General features: G+C 37.6%; 1 protein-coding gene across 2 annotated transcripts in view; it reads left to right on the top strand.

The window, feature by feature from the left end:
- Window positions 1-1,868: 1,868 nt before the first annotated feature.
- Window positions 1,869-19,624, top strand: part of LOC127799344 (probable ubiquitin-like-specific protease 2B) — a 118,083-nt gene continuing 100,327 nt past the window's right edge. Inside the window, exon 1 of one of the 2 annotated variants that reach the window (XM_052333290.1) lies at window positions 1,869-2,275. In XM_052333290.1, the coding sequence (XP_052189250.1) occupies window positions 2,140-2,275 (136 nt within the window). In that variant the 5' untranslated portion in view covers window positions 1,869-2,139. The remainder of the gene's footprint in view (window positions 2,276-19,624) is intronic. The other variant, XM_052333292.1, reaches the window with a different exon arrangement.

The following is a 19,624-nucleotide window of genomic DNA, read 5'->3' as shown; positions in this document are numbered from 1 at the left end:
TTGGAGAAATGATAGCTTACTGGTGAACGAGAGGCCTTTGATGAACGAGAGCCCTTTGATGATCGAGAGGAATCAGATAACTGAGAGGCCTTGAATGACCGAGAGGCCTGCTAAAACAAACAAACGATTAGGGGCGCATAAAGCTGTTTTTGCGCAAACCCTCCAATACTTAAGTTAGTCTTTTAGTGCTTGAGCACAAAAGTGGATTCTGAGTATCTAATTGAGCATACTTGAGAGAGGTTGTAGGCCTTCTATTTATAGAAAAGGAAGATGGGAGACACGTGGTAGCCATCCCGAGTTTCCCAGTTGGCATATTATAAGAATATTCCCAGCATATTCTTGGCATATTCCATGAAATATTGGAATATTCTTGGCATATCCAGTTCCAGGAACGCCCTGAGAAGGTTCATTGGCTACAAGGAAGGCCTCTGAGGGTAGAAGGCATTTGTGACCGAGTGGTGACTTTCCATTTTAGTTGGCTTGGTCTTTTTACTCTCAAATTTTGGGGTTGCGTTTCATCCTTGCGTGGTTAGTGGTATTTATTATTTCATTCTTGCTTCAAGGGCCTAAGTTGATTTTGATCAAGTGGGCACTCAGTCATGATTGAATGGTGGTTCTTCTCATTTGTTTTCTTGCGTGGTTAGTGGTATCTCTTCTTTTGTTACTTTCCTTTGTTTGATTTGCTTTGTTTTTGGCTCACCAATGGAATATCTTCATGGATTTTAATTGTCATGACTGAGTAGTGCCTTTGATTTTCATGATCAAGTGGGCTTTCGATCATGGTATTGCCTCGACTTCTGCTTGTTTGACTCCCTCTTTGTTGGTTTTGTTTTTAAATGTGTGATGATGTTTTTTTTTAGCTAGTTGCTCTTCAATAGTGAACCAATGGCAAGCCTCCATGGCCATGAGCCTTCCATGACCGAGTGCCTACTCGCCATGATTTGATTTTTGTACTTTATCCATTGTTTGTTCATATTCTAAGGTGCTATTGATTTTGGTCCAAATCTGTCACTTAGATCTACTCTATGTCCAATAGGGGTGTCAATGGTTTGGATTGGTTCGGTTCTATAAGAATCCATTAACTGAACCATTTTTAATGGTTCTGAAAAAATAAGAACCATAACCAAACCATTACATATATAAAATCAAACCATAACCAATCTGTCACACCGGACCGGTTTCGGTTCTATCCAATTAACATTTAGCTTATAAACATTTTCACAAAATATGAAATTAAAAATAAATTTATTAATTAAAATAAACCCATAATTTCATTAATGCTTCAAGTCTTAAAGTAAAAATAGAACAAAATAATTCATCGACTATCTCATTAAATGATATTACATCGACCATTTAGTATAGCAATAGTGCATAAAAAGTTTAGAAATAAAAGAGTTCATGAATCTCGTTAATTTCCTAAGAAATGATACTATTTATGTGTATGTATATACCTAAAAATTTATAATATATATATATATATATATAAGTATAATATCAGTTCTAGTTCGGTTCGAACCACGGTTTGAAAAAAAAAAAACCAATAACCAAACTAAATATATCGATTCTTAATTTTTTAGAACCAGAACTTAACCATTGAACCATAAAACTAATTCAAAAGGCACGATTCGGTCTAGTTTGGTCTAATTTACTAGTTTTCGGATATTTTTTGACACTCCTAATGTCTAATATTGCTTGTTATTTGCGGGGCATATCAAAATAAAATAAAATTATAGGTATTTTTTTAATTGAACACTACTTAATAATTATATTATTATAAACAGTAATTAAGGAGAATTTTGCAAAGAAAGAAACAAACCCGGCCCGACCCAGTTTTAAATCAAACCAACCCACCCCCTCACGTTTCTTCTGCGAAGCTTTCTTCTTCTATGCAACTTCCCTTACAAGTAGCCTCCTCTCCGAGTGGTTGCTTCCTTCGCTCCGCTTCACTCTTCAATTGCCCCCCCTCCTCTCTCCGAACCGCGCCCTTTTCTCTTTTTGATAAACCCTAAATCATTTCAATTCCGTCAAACCCCAATGATCAGTTCCGCGAAACCCTAGTTTTGTCGCCGGGCGCATTGGATAGCTCCCCCGATCGGACTCCGAGGCTTGATCTCTGTGCTTTCGTGGTGCAGTTTCGCGATGAAGAACTCGTGTAAAAGCTTCGAGGTCTTCGATTTCAAGGAGGAGGACGAGTTGGCGGAGTTGGCATCCGCCAAGTTGGCTGGCAAATTCAGAACCCCTGCCGCAATCGACAGATACAATTTCGTCGAAAACGGTATGGTGTTTGTTAAAGCGCGTTTGTTTCCGGTTCTGGAATTGAGTTGTTGAGCTGGTGGAATTGTGTGCCTAGCCCGAAGTTTAATTCCTAGGGTTTTGTGGATGGTAATTTTGGATGGTTCAATCTGTGTGATTTTGATAGGTTGGATGGGGATGTTTGCGAGTCAATTATTTTCCATGGAAATTGTAGTTGACGATTTGTTCTTTGCTTATCTGACAATACTAGGTTTGAATTTTCGTCAGAATTTTTGTTATTCAATGATGATTATGCGAGTGCCATGTTTAACCACATTTTGGTGAATTCAATTTGCTGCTGCTGTAGCTTTTCTACTTACCCATGTTCTGAGTTTTATGCATGCATCTTATGTGGCTTAGTCACTAAAGGAGTGGATAGAAGTATTCTACTTTCTTTCTGTTTACTTTTGGAATTAAGTTGATCTCAGGTGGCTAGTTACATGTGCGTCTGCTCGTCAATTTCACTAGTGCCTTAGGACCATCTGGGTCTTTCATCTGTCTCTTTTTGTCAAAGAAAATGTGGAACCAAATGTATGTCAAATTAGTAATGAAAAATTAGGCCTTAATGAAAAAGTTTACACTTCATTTTTCTATGTTTTATTAATCAATTTATATTTTGATACTATTTATTTATCATGTACTCTTGAAATCACTGGTAGACTTATGTTGTTGGTTACCTTAATCATTATTTCAGTTTACAGAATAAAAATAATTAATGTCTTCTGTTTTTAGTGTTTGAGATTGTGTTGTATATTTGTGCTGCACTTGTCATTTATAATATGTAGCAGGCTTGTAGCTAATATTCTGAAATGATTAGGGTCTGAGAGCTAGTTTTTGGGAATTGTTTCAAGGTTTCAGCTAAATGGTTTCCGCAGCTAACTTTAGGGTCAACCCTGTCTCTCTCTCTCTCTCTACCCGTGTCTCTAGGCCATGCGCAGACAACTAAGATATCAAATCATGGTTTAGTGGTTGTATGGTGATTTCCCACTATTTTTGCATTATTTTCCAGTTTGATTCTTTAGTCAACTGGTATATTGTTGCCACTTTTCTTTTTTCTTTTTTTCTACATGGAAATGTCAGGTCTTTGGGGGGTGGGGGGGGGGGTGGGGGTGAAAGCTGTACGAATCAGGCACACCAAGGATGGAAATATAAGTGTTATATTTCTTACATTTTCATTGAGAATATGATTGAAATGTGCAGCACACCATTTAAACACAATTGTCCATATCATGAAAGTTTTTGCATCTATACCTCACTTCTGATATTCTAACTTTTTGTGCTGTGATTAAAACAAAAGCTTATAAAGGTTCTGTTCAACAAATATATCATCTTTCAGCCATATTGCAGGTCTGTTTTTATGTTTCTACTCATTGGTAATGGCTGCAGAGAAAGATTCTACATGCTTATGTGAAAATGGGAACATACTAATCTAGATTTATCACATTGATTGGGCCATTATCCATGCTAAAATTTGATACTGGTGAACTGTTAAGTGATGCATTGCCTCCTAGCCTTGCTTTCTTGCAGTTTATACTTGTGCCAAATTACTTATTATTGGCATCATTTTAAACTTTTCTGTAACTGAAAAAACAAGAAATAAGTTTCCGGTGATGTCTATTTTTAGTTCTAGTGATCTCTTTTGATTTATTTTATTTATTTCTTCTGGATATTACTTCCAGTTGCATGGAAACCAATTCTAATAAAAAGAAATGTATAATTTACCATGTATGGGTATTAATGTGAAAAATAAATGGAAGAGATATGTCGAATGTTTGGAGGTTGGATAAAATAAATGTTCTTCCTCACACTTCATTGATCTGTAGGTTGGAGTATATATACACAATATATCCTAAAAACTCTCCTAAAATACAGAAATAGATTACAACACATTCAAATAACAATACATTACAGAGTAGAATAGATTTGAACTTGGCTTCTCTCATCCGTTTTGAAACTGCTTCATCCTTTCTTTCATTTATCCTCTTAGTTTGAACTTCTCCAACCTTTTCTCATAACAACCTCATCTCTTTATCCACTCGTTCACAGCTTGAAATCATTTTTTCTTTTTTATCTTCTCCAACACCCTCCCTTAAGCTAGTGAATAGATATCCATCATTCTTAGCTTGCCTCTAATTGATTCAAATCCTTGTTTATGCATTATCTTAGTAAGAATGTCTTCCTCTTGAAACTCAATAGGAACATAAGAGAAGCTTATATCTCCATTGTTGATCTCTTGTTTGACAAAATGTCGGTCAATTCTTACATGTTTCATTTGCTCATGTTACATTGGATTATTTACAATACTTATTGTCGACTTTCTATCACTATAGAGCTTTATTAGAGAGGATATAGGTATGTTTAGATCCCTCATCAATTTTTCCAACCAAATAACCTCACATATGCCTTGAGCAATGGCTCTATACTCTGCTTTTGCACTGCTACAAGCCACTATAGGTTGCTTCTTGCTTCTTCATGTGATCAAGGTACCCCATAGTTAGTGCAATATCTTGGTGTACAAGCCACTATTCGGGTTTTATTCTCATTAGCTGTTACCTTTTGTTGGGATATTCAACAAATGGATGTCAATAATACCTTTCTCAGTGGGGATTTAACTAAAATGGTTTATATGTCACACCTTGAAGGTTTTGTAAGCTCGCAATTCCTTTCTCATGTTTGTAGATTGATAAAATCTCTATATGGTTTTAAACAAGCTTCTCGAGCTTGGTATACAAAATTAAGGACTGCCTTACAAGGTTGAGGTTTTACAAGGGCTATTTTTGATGCTTCTCTCTTTATCAAGAAGACCTCTGTTGAGTTTGCGTTGAGTTTGAGCGATAGGAGATCGGTGACGTCTTGATGATCTATTGGTTGGAAGATTTAGAACAGTTAGGTTTCAATTTCAAAGTGTAATTTTTCTTAGTTTTTGGGGTCTAATTGTAATATCTCCAATGCTGGTTAGTTTCATTAGGGTGTCTGCCCTTCTTATAAATAAGAGGGCAGGGGCAGTCGATAGCATCAAGGTTAATTGGTGAGTTCTTTGTTTTCATTTGTGATTGAATGCTGTGTCGTTCTTGAGAAAAGAGAGGCTAAGTGATAAGAATTTAGTTCTTGTGTATTTTTGAGAGAATGAGGGTTTTGTACTCGGGGATATAGATGAAGGAGAGGGCTTGACGTACTGATCAATTTCCTAGTGAATAATGGATTGCTATGTGGGTGTTGGATTACTGGATGTAGGTTTGCCTAAGGGCATTCTGAACCAGGATAATTTCGATCTCTTTGTGTGGTTTGATTTTTTTCATTTACTGTTCTTGTATATTCTTTTGTTATAACTGATTATTCTTATTGTCTTTCTGATTCCGTGAGTGTGTAAGGATTTGATAGGAGTATTCTTCTCGTGTGTTCCTGATTTGTAAGTCCTAACGACAACAATCTAGTATCAGAGCCTCTCTTTGAACCAAGATAAGCTTTCTTGCTATTTTTTCTTGAGTCTCTTGTTGATTCTTTGAGTCATTAGTTTTGATTATGTCGACAACAAGATACGATATAGAGAAATTCACTGGCCAAAATGATTTTGGGCTTTGGAGGATCAAAATGAAAGCACTTCTAGGGAACTTAGGACTGAAAGGGGCACTAGAAGAAGAAAAGAAATTGCTCGAATCTAGCACTGCTGAACAGAAACAAGAATTAAGTAAACAGAGGGAAGAAATATATGAAAAAGCCTATAATACTTTGATTCTTAGTCTCAGTGATAAGGTCTTGCGGGAGGTCTCCAAGATGACCATCGCATTATCTCTGTGGAATAGGCTAGAGACCCTATACTTGACCAAAGACCCTTTCCACCCAATTATTCTTGAAAACTAAATTTTTCTCATTTAGAATAGGAGAAGGCCAGAAGCTGCAATACCGTATAGATGACTTTACAAAGCTTTGTCTAGACCTTGAAAATATTGATATAAAGTATGAAAATAAGGCTCTCGTCCTTTTGCATTCTTTACCTAGATCTTGTGAGACTTTTGTTGACATATTAAAACATGGAAGAGAAAACCTGTCTCTAGATGATGTTATTGGAGCTTTAAACTCCAAAGAACTTCAACAAAAGGTAGAAGTCAAGAATTCTATATGAGATGCTCTTACAGTTAGGTTAAGGCCGAAAAAGAGGGATGAAAGAACTAGGGCTAGGTCTAGATCAAAGTCTAAAAATGGTGGGAAACCCGTAAGATGTTTCTTCTGTCTTGAAGGTCACATTAAAAGAAATTGCCCTAAAAAAAGGAGGGAATTTCATAATAAGGGGAATGTTGAAATCTCATCCTCATTCTATGAGTTTAAGTATGACAGTGCAAATGTACTTGTTATGTCAAATATCGAGGATACGCAGGCCTGGGTATTAGATTATGGTTGTTCATTTCACATGACACCTCATAGGGATTGGTTCCTAAGTTTTAGGGACGTAGATGGGGGTAAAGTGCTTCTAGGGCAAAGTGCTTCTAGGAAACAACCAGGAATGTAAAATCAAAGGGATTGGGGATGTCAAAATCAAAATGCATGATGGAATAAGTAGGACACTGTATGCTGTTAGATATGTGCCAGATTTGAAGAGAAATTTGATATCTCTTGGAGAACTAGACAAAAATAGCTACTCCTATAGAGGAGTTGGTGGAGTCCTTAAGGTAGCAAAGGGGTCCCTCACATGCATAAAGGCTATCCTTCAAAATGGCATATATATGCTGCAACCATCCACAGTGGGTGGAGAGTCAGTATTAGGAGAGGGAAAATCCTTTGAGCAGTCCAGGTTATGGCACTATAGGATGGCTCACATTAGTGAGCAAGGGCTTAAGGAATTGGCTAGGCAAGGGATTGTGAGTGCTGGAAAGGTAACGACTATAGACAAATGTGAAACATGCATATTTGGGAAATCTGCCAAGGTTAAGCCCCTGTTCTCTTTGCTATTTTCAGCTTGAGTTTTCAATTTTTCAAAACACTAAAAACACGTTTACTTTGCTATTTTTAAAAACAAGAAATTTTTTTATAAAGAAAACCCAAAACAACGAGTGTTTTCAGCCAAAACTAGTTGAAAACACCAAAATGCGGAAAACAACACCCCCTCCCCCCAAACCCAATCTTGCACATAGAACCCATCGTCTCTCTCTTCTCATCTCTTCCCTTCCTTCTCAAGCTGCCGTCGACTTGGCCCGCCACCATTGCCGTTGTTGACTCCTCTTTTCTCCTTTATCCTCCAACGCCAGCGACCGCATGAAGTCGGCTATGATGGCTTGATGATGCCGATGGCCAAGCAACATTTAAACGACGACCACGGCAAAGCAATAAAGATTGATGGGTTCTGTGTGTCGACCGGCCAAGCAACATCCAAACGACGACCGATGACCATGAAACCACTAGCCATGGTGGCCGGTGGCGATTGATTGCATTTTTGAGTTTTGGCTGAAAATTAAAAATCAGATCTATGAAAATCCAGCCATTAAATCTGGCCTATTTTTGTGTATGTTAACCCCCTTGGCTTGGCCTTTCTAATGGTAGGCTCTAATTGTGTGAATCTTTGGCTGGCGGTGGCCGTCGGCGACGGAGAAGATGCAGGCACTGGAGAGAATAGAAAAAGAGAAAGAAAAAAGAAAAGGAAAAAAAAGAAAAGAAGGAAAAAAAAAGAGAAAAATTTATTCTTAAATTTAGAAAATAAAATTATATATTTATTTAAAATTTAAAAAATGTAGTATATATATGATAATATATAGGATAACATATAGTATATTATTAAGTGTATTACAAATATTATGTATAATAATATTTAATATAAAATGTTATATTAAAAAGAGTTAATTTTATTATTTAATAATCAAATTTATTGAATAAAATATTATAAAATATTTTTTTCAAAATTTCAAATCTAACACGTTTTCTAATTTTCTATTTTAAGAAATAATTTTTCAAAATGACAAAAAGAACGCGTTTTTAAAAATCTCAAAGCACACACTCAAAATACAAAACTGAAAATGAATTTAAAACTCAAAACTAAAAAATGAAACACAAAGATAACACCACATAAATTTCCTAAGAAGGCTATTCACTCCACTAAGGCCCCTCTAGAATATATTCATTCTGATCTTTTGGGCCCTTCACAAACCTTATCTCATGGTGGAGCTAGGTAATTCCTATCCATAATTGATGATTACTTTAGGATGGTTTGAGTTTATGTTTTAAGATCAAAAGATAAAACTTTTGAAACTTTCAAAAACTGGAAAACTATGATAGAAAATCAGAAAGAAAGCAAAATTAAGATCATTAAGATTGATAATGGATTGGAATTTTGCAACAAGGAATTTTCCCTCCGATGTAATCAAGATGGTATCCTTAGACACCTATGGGTTCTAGGAAATCCCAAGCAGAACGGTCTAGTTGAGAGGATGAATAGAACTCTCTTAGAGAGAGTTCAGTGCATGATTATTCATGCTAGGCTTTCCAAATCTTTTTGGGGAGGAGCCATATCTACGAAAGCCTATGTTATTAATAGGTCACCATCTGGAGCCATAGGGTTTAAAACGCCCTATGAAATGTGGACTAGTTGCAAGCCTAATGTTGACCATATTAGGTTATTTGGGCGTATAGCTTATGCTCATTCTAAGCAAGGCAAGCTGGACCCTAGAGCAATTAGGTGCTTGTTTATAGGATACCTGAAAGGAGTGAAGGGTTATAAATTGTGGAGTTTAGATCCAAATATGTCTTAAGACCTTTGTGAGTAGAGATGTCACTTTTGATGAGGGATCTAATATAAAAGACTTTGAGGAAAAAGGAAAATCAAAGGATGTCGAGAAAGGTAAAGTAGTAGATGTAGATCTATTTGAAGAACCATTAGACAAAGGCCAAAATAATCCTCGAGATCAGGACCTAAACCTTCAAGAGGAACATGAAGGGTATGGAGAATCTTCTCCAAGTCAGTAGGATGACTGAAACATCCTCTTTTGGGTAGCAAGAGGATAATGAAGAATACTCTTGCTCAAAAAATCCTCCTGATCCAGAGAGGTACAATGTTTCTAGGGATAGACAGATGAGGGTTTCCAAACCTCTAGTCAGATATGGTTACTTTGATTTAGTGTCTTATGCCCTGACAAGTGCAGCTGCAAAAATGGGAGAGGAACCCCTTTCATATGAAGCAACAATCAGGTCAAGAGATTCTTAGAAGTGGCAGGAAGCCATGTAATATGAGATGAACTCTCTTAAATGAAATAACACTTGGGTTCTTGCAAAAAAACCCTTAGGGAAGAGGGTTGGTAGCTATAAGTGGTTATATAAAATTAAGGAGGGTGTTGGAAAAGAGGATAAGCCTAGTTATAAAACTAGGCTAGTGGCTAGGGGCTTTACCCAAGTGGTCGGTGTAGATTTCAATGAGGTATTCTCACCTATAGTGAGACACACCTCAATAAGGATCTTTTTTGCAATAACAACCCATCAAGACTTAATTTTAGAGCAAATGGATGTCATTACAGCTTTTGTACATGGAGACTTAGAGGAAAATATTCTTATGGAATAGCCAAAAGGGTTTGAGGTGAGAGGAAAGAAAGAACAGGTGTGTTTTCTTAAGAAATCTTTCTATGGTTTAAAGCAATCCCCTAGGCAATGGTATAAGAAATTTGATTCACTTATGTTGTCCCAAGGGCTTAAGAGGAGTTCATATGATAGTTGTGTGTACTTTAAGCATATGCCAAGTGGTGTATCTATATATCTTCTCCTATATGTAGATGATATGTTGATTGCTAGTCAATCAGTTATGGGATCAGAAATTTAAAGTTGAATTTGAAATCAATGTTTGAGATGAAAGAACTAGGAGAAGCTAGGAAGATATTGGGCATAGAGATTAAAAGGGACAGGCATCATAGGCAACTAATTTTGTCTCAAAAATCCTATCTTAGCAAGTTGATTAAGAGATTCAACATGAGTGATGCAAAGAATGTATCGGTTCCCTTTGCCCAACACTTTAAATTATCACGAGCAGTCTCCTAAGGATGAAGAAGGCATTAAGGAAATGAGTAAGATTCCTTACTCTAATGTGGTTGGGAGCCTAATGTACGGCATGGTTTGTACAAGACTGGACTTGGCCCATTTTATGAGTGTATCTAGTAGGTTTATGGCCAATCCGAGTAAGGCCCATTGGAATGCTGTGAAATGGACCTTTAGGTATGTTAAAGGGACTTTAGGTATGGCTTTGGTCTATGGTGGAGGCAAGTTAGAAGAAAAACCTTGCATCTTAGGGTTCACAAATGCAGATTTTGTTGCAGACATTGATAAGTGGAGGCCCTCAACAGGTTATGTATTTTAGCTTTGGGGATCTTCTATTAGTTGGAAAACAAACCTACAATCGATGGTGGCATTGTCCACAAGGCAGAATATATTGCTGTTACTGAAGCAATAAAGAAAGGCCTTTGGCTTAAGGGAATCATTAGTGAGCTACTAGGAATAGATGTCAAGGTTAGGGTAATGTGTGATAGCCAAAGTGCTATCTATTTGCCTAAAAATCCATCACACCATGAAAGAACCAAACACATAGATGTTAGGTATCATTTCATTAGGGAAATCCTTGAGAAGGAGGAGATAAGCCTAATAAAAGTTGCAGGAGAAGAAAATGTAGCTAACATGTTTACCAAAGCTGTCCCTATGTCTAAATTACAACATTATTTATCTATTCTTAATGTGTTTTGTGTTTGATATGATCAGTTTTTTTTTTTTTGTCTTACATTCCAGATGAGAGCAGATTCAGCCTATTGAGTGAAGAACTCAAGGCAAATGGTGGATAAGTATTGAGTTTGCCTCGAGTTTGAGCGATAGGAGATCAGTGAAGTCTTGATGATCTATCGGCTAGAAGATTTAGAACAATTAGGTTTCAATTTCAAAGTGTAATTTTTCTTAGTTTTTGGGGTCTAATTGTAATATCTCCAATGCTGGTTAGTTTCATTAGGGTGTCTGCCCTTCTTATAAATAAGAGGGCAGGGGCAATCGATAGCATCAAGGGTAATTGGTGAGTTCTCTGTTTTCATTTGTGATCGAATGCTGTGTCGTTCTTGAGAAAAGAGAGGCTAAGTGATAAGAATTTAGTTCTTGTGTATTTTTGAGAGAATGAGGGTTTTGTACTCGGGGATATAGATGAAGGAGAGGGCTTGATGTACTGATCAATTTCCTAGTGAATAAAGGACTGCTATGTGGGTGTTGGACTACTGGATGTAGGTTTGCCTAAGGGCATTCTAAACCAGGATAATCTCGATCTCTTTGTGTGGTTTGATTTTTTCATTTACTGTTCTTGTATATTCTTTTGTTATAACTGATTATTCTTATTGTCTTTCTGATTCCGTGAGTGTGTAAGGATTTGATAGGAGTATTCTTCTCGTGTGTTCCTGATTTGTAAGTCCTAACGACAACAACCTCTCAATATGTTTTGTTTATCCTTATCTATGTTGATGACATTCTTGTTACCGATTCTGATTCTAAATCTATTCAGGCTTGTATTTGAGATTTGGATACTCATTTTGCTCTCAAAACACTAGGATTAGTGAACTACTTCCTAGGTTTTGAAGCTCATAGAGATAGTAGTGGGATATATCTTACTCAGTCAAAGTATACTATAGATTTGTTGAAAAAGGCAGCAATGCAAGATGCAAGCCCTGTGCTACACCAGTAAATCTGGGAGTTTTTTTGACTGATGTTGGTGAACCATTTTCTGATCCATCCCTTTATAGAACCATCATTGATTCTCTCCAATATTTGACATACACCAGACCGGATATTGCCTTTGTGGTGAATAAACTAAGTGAGTTTCTATCTTCACCAAAATAGCAACATTGGCTAGCTTGCAAAAGACTGCTTCGTTATCTTAAGAGAACAATTGGTTTGGGTTTATTGTTTGCTCCTTCTCTTGGTGATTTGTCTCTAACTGTTTACACTAATGTTGATCAGGTTACTTGTAAAGTTATTAGAAGGTCTACCAGTGGGTTGTGTATATTTCTTGGTAAGAATTTGTTGGTTTAGGGCTCAAAAAAACAGTCTGTGGTAGCTAGGTCTATTGGAGAAGCTGAATATAGGGCGGTTGCAAAGGGTGTTATTAAGATTTTATGGCTAAAGTAATTGTTTTTTGAATTAGGTTATCCATGTGCTAAAATTCTAGTTATATGGAGCGATAACCTAGTAGCAAAAAGTATAGCTGAAAACCTTGTGTTTTATTCACGCACTAAGCATATTGAGATTGATGTTCATTTTGTTCGAGAGAAGGTGGAGAATGGTGAAGTTGAGATCGTATATGTCCCTACTTTTTATCAAGTGGCTGATATTTTCACTAAGGGCTTACCGAGAGACAGGTTTCTGTTTTTATGTGACAAACTTGGTCTCAAGTTATGACTTGTATGTCATAGCCCTATTGCCACTCTAGACAAGCTAAAGCCCAAGTCATCTTTGTCTGTTATAGAGTCTGATTTGAGGGGGAATATAGAAGGAAATGATGTTGATTAATCTTGTTATGTGTATTTCTCTTTATATTGTGTTACGGTTGTATTTGTTGTAAGTTGTTATGTTGATTGTTGTTATGCTGTTATATTAGACATTGGACTAGTTAGGCAGTTACAATTTGTTAGCAAATTGCAACAGTTTGTTATTAAGGATAGCTGAGTATAAAATAATTAGTTATACCTTTATTTTTGTAATCTTGATCATTCAGTAAAATTTTTCTTTTCAGTGAGAACATTTTTCTTTCTTTTCTTTTCTCGTGTGTTTCTTTCTGTTAACGCCTTGAAGCTCTTGCTTCACTTATCCATAACTGTTGCTTTCCATTTTTCATCTTGTAATGCATGATATATCTATCTCTAGAGATATCAATGTCATCTATACTAACAGTAAAAGCCCTAAACTGAGGAGATAGGTTTGAATACCTCAAATAATTAGAAATAGGGTGTTTAGTACATGATTTCACCCTTTTCCTTAGTGTTATTGGGATATTTAGGTCATCAAACCTTGTAGATTTCAACCTTTCCATAGTATCAACATTTGGACGTATCTTCGGATTAGACATTGAGCCTGGCTGAGGATCACGGGGCCTTTTGGAATAAACCAATGGTGGTTTGTCAGAAGCTTGATCTTCTTGGATCTGGTTGGTTTGATCTTCTCCCCCTTGATAAGGCACCAAGCTTTGGGTAGAAGCAGGGAATGGTTCAGGAGCAAAAACCATAGAAGGTAGGGAAGTAGGAGGAATGGTAGGAGGTGAACTAGTAGGGAAAGAGATGGTGGAGTCCCAATATTGCTCTGTACTAGATGTGTGCCCTTGCAGAGGAATATGGGAAAAAAATGGTTGATGCTTGAGAAAGGAGACATCACAAGACACAGTAAAGTGTCTAGTAGAAGGACTATAACACTTATATCCTTGCTAAGTAGGATAATAGCCAACAAATATGTATTTGAAAGCTTTACGTTCAAATTTGAATTGAGAAGGTTGGTACTTGTGAACAAAGACAGTGCATTCAAAAACCTACTGGGAAAGGGAATTTAGGACTCAAGTATGATGGGGATAGAAGTTAAGAAAGGCATTTAAGGGAGTTCTGAATGCAAGAATCTTGGAGGGAAGTCTGTAAAGAACAAAGCTAGGGTAAGAAATTAGGGAAAACCAAAAGGTGGAAGAGAGAGAGCTCTTGATTTACTCAGAGGAATGATTTCACAAAAATGAGAACATAAGATACATAAAACAAAGGCAATGCTGATTATATATGCTTAGCAGGCCTAGTTCACTTCCTATCTTCTCAACAACATAAGAATTACAATTATAACACCCTACTAAACCAGAAAATGCGTTGAGAATACAATTATAACAACAATGAATTAGAAACAACAACAAAGCTGCAACAACGCTAGCAGCTTCACGTAACATGTTCATTCACATTCCCCTTCAAAGTAGGCTGCCTCTTGACCTGTTGCTTCTCTAAAAACCCCTGAGACACCCCTACCACTACCTGGACAGGTGAGACCTTCAGTCCAAGTTTATCACACAAACACTAAAATCTACTTCTTAGTAGACCCTTAGTGAAAACATCAGCTAGCTGATGAGCAGTAGGAACGTAACAAATTTCTACTTCTCCATTTTCAACCTTCTCTCACACAAAATGTATATCAATCTCAATGTGTTTAGTGCAAGAATAAAATACTGGATTCTCTGTAATACTTTTAGCTACCATATTGTCACTTCACACAATCGGTGTATAAACACATTGATAACCCAATTCTGTAAACAACGATTTCAGCCATAAGATTTTGGTGACACCATGAGCAATAACTTTGTATTTAGCCTCTCCTACAAACCTAACAACCACTTATTGCTTCTGAGAGCTCCAAACTATTAGATTACTCCCAAGGAAGACACAAACACCACTAGTTGATCTTCTTGTCACTCTACAACCAGCATGATCAACATCAGTATAAACCACTAAGGGTAAGTCTGTAGGTGTTGGTGAGAACAATAAACCCAAGCCAAGGGTGCCCTTTAGATACCTAAGCAATCTTTTACAAGCCATCTAGTGTTGCTTCTTAGGAGAAGATAGAAATTGACTTAATTTGTTGATTGTAAATGAGATATCTGGTCTGGTATAGGTTAAGTACTGCAAGGAACCAGTAATAGTTCGATATAGAGAAGGATTTAGGAAAGCGTCACCATCATCAATTAAAGGAGCAACTGAATTCAACGGGGTATGACATGGTTTACAGTCAATCATAGCTGCCTTCCTCAACAAATCTAAGGTGTACTTAGACTGTGTAAGATAGATCCCATTTTGATTTCTGTGAGCTTCAAAACCCAAGAAGTAATGGACAGACCCGAGAGTTTTCAGCGCAAAATTAGTATCTAAATCCTGAATAAAGGCTCTAAGGGCTGCTGGATCAGATCTTGTGACCAAAATATCATTAACATAGACCAATACAAACAACACAAATTGAGGGGTGCGCTTTATAAACAATGAAGCATCCGACATGGCTCTAATAAATCCCCATGACTGCAAAGCAGCTTTCAATTTTGTATACCAAGTTCGTGGAGCTTGCTTAAGCCCATAAAGTGATTTCTCCAGCTTACACACATGAGAGGGATACTGAGCATCAACAAAACCCTTCGGTTGAGACATATAAACATCCTCACTAAGATCACCATTTAAAAAGACATTGTTAACATTCACTTGTTGAATGTCTCAACCAAATGTAACTACTAAGGTGAATAAAACCCGAATGGTCAAGGCCTTAACAACCAGGCTAAAGGTTTCTGCGTAGTCAACTCCCGGTGTTTGGAGAAATCCTTTGGCCACCATTCGATCCTTGTGCATAAGTACTGCCCCATTTGGGTTATATTTAGTTCTAAAAGCTCACTTGCAACCAATGAGGTTCATATCATCAGAAAATGGAACTCAAACCCAAGTATTATTGCTTTGTAATGCTGCAAATTCTTCCTCCATAGCCCTAACCCATCGTGAGTCTAGAAAGGCCTCATGGACAGAACTAGGCTCTAGAATACTCACTAGAACATGAGGAGAGGTAAGATGTAGTTGTTTGGCCTTGGACCTTGTAAGTATGGGATGTGTAGAACCTTGTAAGCATGGGATGTGTAGAGGGTGCTGGAGCAACTATGGGTTTAAGAACATGAGCTGTAGGTCTAGAAGTAGGCTATGGAGATGCAACGGCTAGAGATGAGCCAATGGCTGAGGCAGTTGAAGAGTTAGTGTTTGATAAGGAAGAAGTTAAGGGCTGTGTTACTCTTAATGAAGGAGAAGAAGGAAGGGACTAAAAGAACAAGGTAGAAGACCCACTAGGATAGGACTGAGATGCAGTGACAAAAGAAGAAAACAATGCAGAGAAAGGAAAATCATCTAGATTAAATTGCGTATGCCTTGAAACATAAACTCGACCAGAAGGATGAAGACATTTGTAACCTGCCTATACATGACTATACCCGATGAAGACACATTTGGTTGAATGAAAATCAAATTTGTGCTTGTTATAAGGCCGAAGATAAGGAAAACAAGTACAACCAAAGGGTTGCAGCATTAAGTAATTGGGTTGCTTATGATATAGCAGTTCAAATGGGATCTTGAATTTGAGTGAAGAGGAAGGAAGCAAGTTTATTGTATAAACTACAATTTGAAAGGCTTCAACCCAAAACTTAAGTGGCATATTAGCATGAGATAACAAAGTGAGCCCCATTTCTGCTATATGTATATGTTTACTCTTGGCAACACCATTCTGTTGATGAGTATAGGGGTAGGTAAATCTAGGTTGTATGCCACTATTCTGGAGGTACGGTAAAAATGCCTTGAATTCCCCACCGTTATCAGTTTGTAAGGCCTTAATCTTGTTTTGAAACTAGTTTTTAGCAAGTTTGTGAAAGGTTATAAAGGCTGGAAGGGCATCAGACTTGAGCTTCAAAGGATATAGCCATGTATACCTTGTATAGGCATCGACAAACACAATATAATACCTATACCCCTCAACAGATAAGGTAGGAGAAGGACCCCATACATCTAAGTATAAGAACTCAAGTGGTTTCTTTGTTGTAATTAAACAATCAACAAAGGGAAGTTGATGAACTTTCCCAATTTTACATGAATCACAGAAATAAGGAATTGAAGAACAAGGAATATGAATTTTATTAAGGATGAAACGTAGTACATTGAGTGATGGATGCCCTAATTTTGCATGCCAATGCTTGTACATTTTATTATTGAGAGGGTAACATAAGTACCAGGCAACATAGTGAGTCCCTGGAATAAAACCTAGATCATTCATGTAGGTCTCGCTAGAATCACTAAAGGAGGCCACAAATGCTTTAGAGTTTGCCTGAGGGCGACCAAAATTCTTACTAGGATTCCTATGAATTTTTGGGTCAAATTTATGGTAAAATCTATTAGCAAAATGCCCTAGTTTGCCACAAAGATGGCAATAAACTCCCGTGCCCGATTGTCTACCCCAATGTCATGAGAAGAACCTAGCTTACCCGATTTTAATTTCTTCATGGCTGTAACTTTTGTTTTTTCTTTACTAGGCGGTGCCTAAAAAATTAATATTTTTTATTTTTTCTTAATATTCTCCCTGCTGCAACAAGCAGCAAGCAGCAACGCAAGCTTGCTGCTGCAGCTTCTTCAATGTTTTTAACTAAATAACTGGAGGCGGAGGAAGATGGCTACAAACCAGAGGAAGACGAGATCGACGACGAGAGATGACAGCCAACAGATGAGATTGACAGCGACGATAGAGAACGACCAACAGGTGAGGTCGGCGGCTATGAGAGAGCAGGACTAAGAGAAGAGATCGATGGCGGCGGCGAATGACCAAGAGGAGATCGAAGGAGAGAGAGAGAGAGGACCCCCGATGAACGACCAGAGAGAAAGGGAAGGGGGGAAATAAGGTCGACCCAGGGACGTGCACGACCTAGGCGACCCAGGCGGCCGCTGTGGCCTGAGAGTCTGGCCGGCGCCTAGGGGTGTCGACTAGCCCTAAATCGTCGCGGCCAGTGGCTGCCTAACGCCTAGGCGGCCGCTTAGGCCGAATTTTCGAACACTGGTAATTTGTTACTTACTCTTGCTGTCATTTTCTGTTAAGAATTAGTTTAGCCTATAGGGCCCGTGTGCAATTGTTGGAATAGGACAAAAAGGTTGGTTGCAATAGAAAGAGGGAGTAGGATCTGCTGTAGCGAGCCTATCCTTCCACTGACGAGTGTATATTCTCTCCAAGGCTCTCTTGGGAGAATTATTGTGGAATAGAATTTTGAATTCATTCCTATTTCTAATCTCTCTCTCTCACTCTCTCGTTTCTCTCCTCTTCCTCTCTTTCTCTGTTATTGTTTTGTTCTTGCACCTTCCTAATTCACATCGGAATTAGGAGGACGACTCTATCACGGAAGACTGTGACACCCGACTTCTTCCCCCTCGAGTTACATAACCAACTCTACTTTGTACAAAACCTCCTTTGTAATTCATAGAATTTCCAGCACCTTTCTGTGTATATGCTGCCATATTAACATGCATTGAAGACAGTACAATAGATTCAACAGTAGATGAATGTGGCAAATTTTGAGAATTTAATATCTGTTCATGCATTAACAACAAGTACTGAACCTTTTCAATATCATTGTCATCCATTTGATAGGTAATAAGGCTAACTACTGTCTCATATTCATGATCCAACCTGTTAAGGATTGCTATAAGTAAATCCTTGTCACTTAAAGGTTCTCCTATAGCAGCAAGTGAATGGCTTATTGTTTTGATCTTGAGAATATAATCATTAATAGACATAGCATCCTTTTTAACAAATCTAAGTTGGTGCTTCAATTGGAAAGACTTGGCAATTGTTTGACTAGAATACAGATTTTCAAGAGATGACCATACCTTGGTAGATGATTCACAATGAATCACTTGTGCTAAGACGTCTTTGTCAATAGTTGAAAAGAGGCAGCCAAGGAGTAGTTGATCGGATCGCATCCAATTCAAGTACTCTAGATTCACCATGGACGATCTGGCATCTCTAGCATCAGGATCCGCAATATATTTTGTTGGAGGTGTAGTTTTATTGAGGAAGGATTGGAGATCTAAGGTGCGAATTGTGGCTGAGACTTGCGCATTCCAGAAGATGTAATTACTCAGATCAAGCTTTATTGGAATGTAATTTAAAGCTTTCGTCATCGCAGTGAAGTCAAACTGCGAGACAGAGGAGAATGATGTGGAATGGAAGAAGAGGCGTTGTGATCGAGATTAAAAGCCATAGACCTTGGTCACGGGCTCTGATACCATGTAAAGAATAAAGCTAGGGCAAGAAATTAGGGAAAACCAGAAATAGGAAGAGAGAAAGCTCTCGATTTACTTAGAGGAATGAATTCACAAAAATGAGAACATGAGATACATAAAACAAAGGCAATGCTGATTATATATGCTCAGCAGGCCTACCTCACCGCCTATCTTCTCAACAACATAAGAATTACAATTAACACCCTACCAAACTAGAAAATGCACAGAGAAAACAATTATAACGACAATGAATTAGAAACAACAACAAAGTTGCAACAATGCCAGCAACTTCACGTAACATGTTCATTCACAAAGTCAATTAATGAGGTATGAGGCTGGGAGAATTGCTTCCCCCAGTAGGAATTAGGCACTGAGAACATGATAGCCCAAGCAGTCTCAAGAGGATGACAGCTTTTTCTTTCTGCCACCCCATTTTGTTGAAGATTGTAAGGGCACGAATTTTGATGAATGATACCATGCTTAGTTAGATAATGATTGAATTCTTTGGAAAAATATTCTCGGCCATTATCTGAATGTAA

The sequence above is a fragment of the Diospyros lotus genome, chromosome 4 (genome assembly GCF_014633365.1).
Source record: "Diospyros lotus cultivar Yz01 chromosome 4, ASM1463336v1, whole genome shotgun sequence".
Classification (NCBI taxonomy): domain Eukaryota; kingdom Viridiplantae; phylum Streptophyta; class Magnoliopsida; order Ericales; family Ebenaceae; genus Diospyros; species Diospyros lotus.
This window is presented reverse-complemented; position numbering and strand designations above follow the sequence as displayed.